The sequence below is a fragment of the Columba livia genome, chromosome 5 (assembly GCF_036013475.1).
Source record: "Columba livia isolate bColLiv1 breed racing homer chromosome 5, bColLiv1.pat.W.v2, whole genome shotgun sequence".
Taxonomy (NCBI): Eukaryota; Metazoa; Chordata; class Aves; order Columbiformes; family Columbidae; genus Columba; species Columba livia.
Window position 1 is genome coordinate 68,862,405 of NC_088606.1, and position 8,436 is coordinate 68,870,840.

The 8,436-nt window shown below is 66.6% G+C and overlaps 2 protein-coding genes across 3 annotated transcripts; one reads left to right on the forward strand and one right to left on the reverse strand.

The window, feature by feature from the left end:
• The first annotated feature begins 143 nt into the window (after nt 1-143).
• Nucleotides 144-1,636, forward strand: SELENOH (selenoprotein H). Of its 2 annotated transcripts, none has more exons than XM_065065780.1 (5): nt 144-302; nt 831-974; nt 1,068-1,213; nt 1,289-1,402; nt 1,467-1,636. In XM_065065780.1, the coding sequence occupies exons 2-4, from the start codon at nt 832-834 to the stop codon at nt 1,387-1,389; spliced, it is 390 nt and encodes a 129-aa protein (XP_064921852.1). In that variant the 5' UTR covers nt 144-302; nt 831; the 3' UTR covers nt 1,390-1,402; nt 1,467-1,636. The 2 variants fall into 2 exon arrangements, with proteins under 2 accessions (XP_064921852.1, XP_064921851.1); XM_065065779.1 differs by having other exon boundaries at nt 149-302; nt 752-974.
• A 12-nt stretch (nt 1,637-1,648) lies between these two features.
• On the reverse strand, nt 1,649-3,556 carry BTBD18 (BTB domain containing 18). The gene is made up of 3 exons (XM_065065773.1): nt 3,248-3,556; nt 2,704-2,840; nt 1,649-2,573 (listed from the first exon to the last, which is right to left on the reverse strand). The coding sequence occupies exons 1-3, from the start codon at nt 3,388-3,390 to the stop codon at nt 1,747-1,749; spliced, it is 1,107 nt and encodes a 368-aa protein (XP_064921845.1). The 5' UTR covers nt 3,391-3,556; the 3' UTR covers nt 1,649-1,746.
• Between the last annotated feature and the right edge of the window lie 4,880 nt (nt 3,557-8,436).

Consider the following 8,436-nt stretch of genomic DNA (forward strand, 5'->3'; position numbering starts at 1 on the left):
CTGCACGGCTCCGAGGGGGAGGGGCGGGCGCGCGGGCGCAACCACTGATCCCGCCCGGAGGGGGGTCCGGTCTGTGTCCGTGTTACCGCGGTACCGTTCGCCACGCCGCCGCTGACCGGGAAGGGCGAGACGACTGCGCAGAGGTGTCTGGCAGCGAGGAGCGGGGGCGGCCCGGTTGCCCGGCACGCGGGCTCCGGAGCGCCGTTCGGCCCCGCCCCCTGCCCACCCCGGAGTCTCGCCCTAGTGGCGGAGGCCGGCGCGGTGCCCCGCGGTCGCGGCACGTGTTCGGCGCGGCGCTGCAGGTAGGAAGCGGGGCGGCCGCTCCGGGCTCCGGCACCCGGGGCTCCCCGTACCGGCCCCTCCCGTGCCCGCTCCCCGCAGCAGCGTCCCCGGGACCCCTTCCCACCCACGGCCCCAAAGCAGCGTCCCCGGGACTCCTTCCCACCCACGGCCCCAAAGCAGCGTCCCCGGGACCCCTTCCCACCCACGGCCCCAAAGCAGCGTCCCCGGGACCCCTTCCCACCCACGGCCCCAAAGCAGCGTCCTCAGACCCCCTTTCTCCCCACACGCCGCGGCGGCATCTCCACCGCGCCACGGCAGGATCCCCACGGGGACCTCCCTTTCACCCCCGAGGGTGGATCCCCGGGGACCCGCCCTTCCTGACCCCTCCTAAAGCGGGATCCCCGTGGGGACCCTTCTGCCCTGCCCACCGCGGGACCTCTGGGGTCCCACCCTTCCCGTCCCACGGCAGGATCCCTGTCCCCGCACCGCGGGACCCCGGGGTAGCCCCCCGAGCTCGGCCCGGCCCCACCAGCCGGCGCTCTCCCCAGGATGGCTCCCCGCGGGCGGAAGCGCGGGGCCCGGCCGGCGGTGCCTGAGGCTGCAGAGCAGGCGGATGCCCCGCAGAAGCGGCCGCGCGCCCAGGGCCAGGACAGCCCGGGGGGCACCGGCCCCCGCGTCGTCATCGAGCACTGGTGAGCGGACCTCACCTGCCCCCCAGCGCCCCTCGGGTGTCAGGGCGGTCCTTGGGGTGCCCCCCGGGCGCTGACCCGCCTGTGTCCCCCCAGCAAGAGCTGACGGGTGTTTGGGCGCAACGCGGCGGCGGTGAGCGAGGCCCTGCGCGGGGCCATGGCCCACCTCCCCGTGGACATCAACCCCCGGCAGCCGCGCAGGAACAGCTTCGAGGTGTCCCTGGTGAAGGAGGATGGCAGCAGTGAGTGCGGGGGCCGGGGGCCGGGGGTGAGGGTTCCCTGTCCCCCCCTGACCCGTCCCCCCTTGTTCTCTGCAGCCGTGGAGCTGTGGAGCGGCATAGGGAAGGGGCCCCCCCGCAAACTGAAGTTCCCCCAGCCAGAGGCCGTGGTGGAAGCGCTGAAGAGCAACTTGGCATAGAGGTGGCAGCCAGGTGAGTGGGGACAGGGATGGGCTGGGCTGGGACAAGGCCACACGCCGACCACCTCTCCCCACAGCCAAGCCGGGACCAGCACTCGCAGCATGAGCACCCATGAAGAGGCGAGACGAAGTGGGGGGCACTGTCACCCCAGTCCTGTCTCCGATGCTGCAGCTCTGCTGTGGGCAGCTCTCCCCACGTCCCCCTCGTCCCCCTACTGTTCCCCAATAAAGCTCAGCAGCCCCACAAGCTCAGCTCTGTTGCTTTATTTCCAGGCCCAGCAGCCTGGGGCTGGTACAGCCTTTTGGCCAGGGCTGAGGGCCGCCCTGGCGGCATTGCCCGGGAGGCTGAGCCGCCCCCTAAGTGAGCACATCCACATCCTCGTCCGACTCAGATGAGGGGCAGGGCCAGACACAGACAGTGCCAGGGGGCAGGCACGGCTCCGGTGTCCCCACGTCCACATCCTCCTCCTCAGGGTGACCCAGGGGGTTCCCCAGTGCCACCACCTCCTTGTGACCCTGTGGGGGTGCGGGGGGCACCTGCTCCTGCTTCCTCCAGGCTGCTGGTGAGGGCCGCTGGTGGGGGGAGTGCCTGCCGGCCTGCTCCAGTGCATCCTCGTCTGACAGGGGCCGCGGTTCTGTCACCCCACCATCGCCTGCCGCCAGCGCGCGGGGCTGCCACTCCTGCACCACCTCCCAGCACCCCCCGCTCTCCACCTTCCGCAGCTTCACCCGCCCCACGGGGCCGGGGCTGGGGCGTGCGGTCCCTGGAGAGCGCGACCGCTCCCGTGGGGGGACAGCGCTGCTCCCCGCAGGGACAGTGGCACCGCCAGGCTCAGCTCTGCCGCCCGCCGCGGGGCAGCCGTGCCGGGCTGGGCGCAGGCAGGAGCGGTCGAGCTGCCGCTGGGGTCCGGGCCGCATCAGGCGTCCCCCCCGCAGCTGCAGCGACTCGAGCTCGGTGACGCGGAGGCGGCGGGCGGCTGCCAGCACCTCCTGCGCCTCCTCCCACGTGGCCTCCAGCTCGGCCGTGTAGAGGAAACGCACCAGCTTGCGCAGCGCCCCGATCCTCAGCCCCCCCAGCTCCAGCACCACCCTGCGGCCCCGGGGGGGCAGCTCCCGACCCAGCTGCTCCATGAAGAAGGGGCTGCAGACAGAGAGGACGCAGCAGTGGGCCACCACCGCCTCGCCTGCAACGCAACAGCTGCCGTCACTGCCCTGCAGTCCTCCCGCTCTCCCTGACCCTCCCCGGGGGCTGTGGGTCCCTGCCCACGCGTCCTCCCGAGCACCAGCAGCTCCGCGGCCGTGCTGCGCGCTCACCTTCCGCCTGCAGCACCACATCGCAGAAGACGTCTGCTCGCTGCTGCTGCTGGTGGAGGTGCTGAAAGGCCGCGCGGAGCAGGCGGGTGCTGCGGTACAGCAGCCTCGGGGTGGCCGACGGAGAGCCCACGGACATCCTGTGGAGACAGCACGGCCCTGGGGACACGGGGTCGGCACCCGCCTCCCCTGCTTCGGGCTGGCCCGAATGGCTTGGGACGGGGACGGCGCGGGCCTGCATGGGGCGCGGGTGCAGGCGCGCTCCGCACCCCGCGCAGCCGCGCCACGGCCTGCGCAGCTGCACAGGCACCGCGCGAGCCCCGCTGCCCGCACGGGGCCCACGCAGACTCTGCCTGGCTGCGCGACGCCCCACGCGCCCCAGCCATCCCCGGGGGCTCCGCTCGGCCACCAGAGGGCGCCGGCCCCGGCGACTGTGAGGGGAAAACGGGCCGGTTTGGAGCCTGCCGCCCGGCCCGGCCCGGCCCGGCCCCGCGCGGCCCGGCCGCCAGCGCCCGCCCTGGCGGGCAGCCCCGCGCCCTCCGCGTACCTGCCGGCGGGAGAGGGGGCAGCGCCGAGGTGCCCGAGGCCGCGCAGGGGAGCGGGCGGGGCGGGACCGCGGGCACCACGCGCCTCGCGCCCGCCGCCTCGCGTGGCCCAGGGGCTTGTCCCGCCCAGCAGCTGCCTCGCCATTGGCCCACCCTGCCAGCCAATCGCACCCTGCCAGCCAATGGCGGGCAGGGCCCGTGGCGGGAAGGACGCGCGCGCGGGGCTGCGGGCCGGGAGCGGGGGTCGGGGCGGTGCTGCCGAGGCCCCCCGTGGCCGTCCCGGGGTGACCTGGTGTCCCGCAGGCGGACGGGCCGCTGCACCGGCTCCAGAGGCCAAAGCTGGTGATACGTTGCAGGGCGGCGTTCCGCCCGGGGCTCTAGGAGCACAGCGCGGGGCTGTGGGTCATGCAAGGGACGGGCTGCAGGACCAGACTCGCTGTGCTGGCCCGTGTCCCGCAGGGACAGGGACCAGGGAACGGGGAGCAGGGGATGGGGAGCGGGGATGGGCAGCGGGGATGGGGAGCAGGGATGGGGAGCAGGGGACGGGGAGTGGGGATGGGGAGCAGGGGATGGGGAGTGGAGATGGGGAGGGGGAGCGGGGATGGGGAGCAGGGGACGGGGAGCAGGGGATGGGGAGTGGAGAGGGGGAGCGGGGATGGGGAGCAGGGGATGGGGAGCAGGGGACGGGGAGCAGGGGATGGGGAGCAGGGGATGGGGAGTGGAGATGGGGAGGGGGAGCGGGGATGGGGAGCAGGGGACGGGGAGCGGGGATGGGGAGCGGGGATGGGGAGCGGGGATGGGGAGCAGGGGACGGGGAGCGGGGATGGGGAGCGGGGATGGGGAGCGGGGATGGGGAGCAGGGACGGGGAGCGGGGACGGGGAGCGGGGATGGGGAGCGGGGGACGGGGAGCAGGGAGCAGGGACGGGGAGCAGGGGACAGCCACCCTGCCCTGGCCCCTGCCCTTGGACAAGACAGCCAAGCCGTGATTTGAGGAGAGCTCTGTGCTGCTCACGGTCACTGTCACCATGGCAGTGAAGCACAAGGCAAATAACCAGGACGTTGTGTGCAGAGCAGCTCCCGCAGGCTGGCACTGGAGCTGCACGGTTCACAGCCCTGTGCTGGGCCTTGTTTTGGGTTTTCAAGATCTGTTGTGGCCCGGTGTGTGAGAAATGGCGTTTTGGCGGCTCGCTGACGCCGCTTGGGAGGAGCGGGCACGCACAGACAGCAGCAGAAAGGGAAGATTGATGGTGGGTATTTTGGAAGCCGTCCTTCATGCAGATGATGCTGCCTACTTTGTTTGGAAGTATTCTGTCATTTTATAAAGCATCCATTGTAAAAGTGTCTGCACCAGTCACTCCACACGCACGAACAACAATTATAATAATCCCAACCCAACTGCCCGGAGATACTAGCTGTTCTTACAACCAACCAAAGTGGGTGGAAACTTCAAGAGCTGCAGGAGAGCAGGAGTCTGAATGACGCCATAGATTTTAAGCCTACAAAGTGTTCAGATGTGGTATCATCCCCTGATATCTCCCGTGGCTTTGCAGATGGATTTTCATCTGGATGGACATGTGAGGGTGTTTTTTTACCCATTTTTGCCGCATGCAAAATGGACACAAACCAAGAAAGAAAGCGCCTGGCGATGGGTCTGGGCAGCGGCGCTGCGGTCGGTGGCAGCCTTGGCGCTGACCTCGGGTGGCTTGGACCCCGGCCCGAAATACCGAGGGATACAGCAAAACACGTAATTTTGTGTCAAAGTGCTATCATATGCTCGTAAAAATAGAAGAAAAATAGAGATGTTTCCTCCCCCACCCCTTGCAATCTTTTGGAATTACAATGATCGGAGGCACTGCTTGGAAAGCTTGGGTTCCCTGGCAGTGGACGGATCCAGACGCGGACTGAGGGGCCAGCTCACCGGCTTCAGAGCCCGACTGCCACTGCTTTGTGTTTTAAATCCCTCCCCAGCCTGGTTATCTCTCCCTCGGTCCACAGCAGCCCCGCACCCTCGGTCCCAGCCCTGGAAATGTCCCCGTGGGCAGCACCTTCAGCTCCAGAGACCCCGCAGCCCCGCAGGGGAGACATAACTGGTGTAACCTGGGGGCTTTGGGGTGAGCCTGCTCCAGGCAGCGAGCACGGGGGGCTGAGGCCCCGTGGGCTCTTGAGCTGGCAGGCGACAGGAGAAGCAGAGCCCCTCAGCTCCAGAGGCGTCGGCGGCGCTCGGGCCGCGCAGCACGCTGCCCACGCACCCCATGAAGGGGCAGGCCCCGCGCCAGCCTCCCCGCCCCACGGGAGCTGTCTTTTGGTGGGACGAGGCACAGAGAGTCCTGACGTGCGTGTCCACCGTGGACAACGGGGTCCCGTGTCGGGAAGGGAAGGCAAGGGAGGCGGCCTCAGTGTGTGCTGGGTGCCCAGGCTCTGCAGCTGGCGGCAGAGCCATCCCCACAGCACGGGTCACGGCTTCCCCGTGGCTCCCAAGCCCTCAAATCAGCAGATTCTGCACCGGTTCCTTTAAGAGAAAGGAAAGTGTCATCTTGAGTCTCACAGCCACGTTTCTTTTCCAGGAACACCCCCTTTTGCTTTTGTTGTTGGACTGCGGTACAAGAGCTGCCTGTTTGCCCGTTCTTGGGAAGCACCTCGTACTTTGCTGGCACTGCCGGCGCGGGGACGGACGAGGGCAGGATCCATGGCGGGGGAAAGAGCCGGAGAGAGCAGGAACAGACAGCAAGTAGTGACAGATCGTGCTGTCATTTGCTGGGGGGCTGGGGGCAGGGAGATTTCCATGCACGCTTCTGTCATTTGCACATTTGAGCAAACGGTGTAACAGGAATTTGACAGTCCGAGCACAGCCGGGTCAGACGCCAAAGGTTAATACTGGGCGGGTGTGCGAGGCGGTCGGGCCCGGGCACAGCACCGCGCTCGGTTCCGACCCAGTGCCACACTGAGCGTGTGGAGCCGCCAGACGCTGCTCCAAGAAGTGCTGGGGTGGACTGTGACCTTGCTTTATTGCCTGGTGTCATCGAATTAGGGCTAAAAAGCTCCAGCAGCCCCAGCTGCCCTCCTCCCGTTTAGCACTGGCACCCAACAGACGAGTCGTTCCAGCCCCAGGTGCCGCGCTTCCCCTGGCAGGGGAGACAACAACCTTTTGGGGTTCCCGTAGGAAAGGGGCTGTGGAAGCGCCTGGTTGTCCTGACGGAGAACAATGCAGGACACCTCTGACCCGCCCGCGCAGCCTCCCACTGCCGAGCAGTGCTGCTCTGTCCTGTGAACAAGTCGTCGTGCCCGGTGCCGGCAGCAGCCGCGTTTTCTGGGTGTCTCATCTGGACAAGGCGCCAGCAGCACTGCAGGATGAAGGGACGTGCAGGATCCACGGCTGGAGCGGGAGCTGGAGTTGGCAATGTGCTGATAGACCCTGCGCAGCTCCATCCCACAGCCCTCGGGACAAGAGGGGCTTGCCAGCTTCAGAGACCTGACTCCAGCTCCTGCCTGGAGCCAGCAGAGATGTGTTTGCAACAGCGCGTTTAATCTTTGAAGGCACTAAAGACTTTAAAGGCTGTTAAATGTCTGTGCCGACTGAAGCAGCAAGAAGGCGCGTGTGCACCAGGGTCCCCAGCTCTGCACCCGCAGCGCTTCCCCGTGTCCTGCGTGGGGCAGCCCCGCCCTGCACTGTTCCTGCCGCGCATTGGGGTGTGCTGCCGGTCTGACACGCTGTTGTGCAGCCTTAGCACGACGTGCACACCCTGCTGGGGGCGGGGGGCACCAGAGGCCGTGCTTGGAACCCACGCGTGGGCTGGAACGGTTTGTGAGCCGCTGTGCTCGTCTGGTGATTCCCCGCACCAGTGCCCGGGGTTCTGTGTGACCAAGGCGGAGGGATTGTGTGAGCGCGCCAGGCCCACGCGTGTGCCCCCGACAGCCCGTTGTCCCAGTGTCCCTCAGGGACGTGGTGGCAGCCAGGGGTGGGACAGAGGAGCGCGGTGTCCCAGATACGTTCTCCCCGTGGGAAAGCTGTCCCTTCAGAGGCGTCGGGAGTCCCTGGGACAAGCAGGTGAGGACTTTGCTTCCCAGAATGAACTGCAAGAGCACCTCTTGTCCCTCCTTGTCCCCAGGGCTCAGGGTACGCACTTGCCTTCCTCCTCACACCTGGAATATTGTGTCCAGCTGTGGCCCCTCAGTTCCAGCAGGACAGGGAACTGCTGGAGAGAGTCCAGCGCAGCCACCAAGATGCTGGAGGGAGTGGAGCATCTCCCGTGTGAGGAAAGGCTGAGGGAGCTGGGGCTCTGGAGCTGGACAAGAGGACACTGAGGGGGGACTCATTCCTGGGGATCAAGATGGAAAGGGGGAGTGTCAGGAGGATGGAGCCAGGCTCTTCTGGTGACAACCAGGGACAGGACAAGGGGCAATGGGTGCAAACTGGAACACAGGAGGTTCCACTTGACTATGAGAAGCAACTTGTTGGGGTGAGGGTGGCAGAGCCTGGCCCAGGCTGCCCAGGGGGTTGTGGAGTCTCCTTCTCTGCAGACATTCCAACCCGCCTGGACACCTTCCTGTGTAACCTCATCTGGGTGTTCCTGCTCCATGGGGGATTGCACTGGGTGAGCTTTCCAGGGCCCTTCAACCCTGACATCCCGGGATTCTGTGATTTTGTGATTCTGTGCGGGCAACAGGAGGGATGGGCAGCCAAGGACCAGTATGGCCTGGGAGCAGCTCTTGCTCAGGCACAGGGCAAGAGGGGCCACCTCACTCAGTTTGGGGGACAGCGAGGGTGAGGGGGCGGAGGGAGGAGGTCTCGGTTCCCCGCTGTGGGATGGAGAAACCCCCCTGTCCCTGGCAGGGCAGATATCAGCTCTCCCTGCCCTTTACAGCCTGCAGGTTGGGTGATTTTACAAATCAAACATCAGCGAGGATTTGGGGGTCCCACATCCTGATAACTCCCAAAATGTGCCCTTCACATGCATGAATCCCGTTTCTCCTCATCATACCTTTTTGCTCCACCCTGAGCAAACCCCACCCTCGGCTGGGGGATTACTTTCTCAAACATTTGCAGGCTGTTATCGCATCTCCCCCACCTCCTCCTTGCCTCATGGAGCAATGCATATTTACCCCAAGAATCAGCTGTCCCCACCCAAAACCTTCCTCAACTCTTTTCCTCCTGTCATTGTCTTACTAATAATTTGGCAATCAGGAGCACAC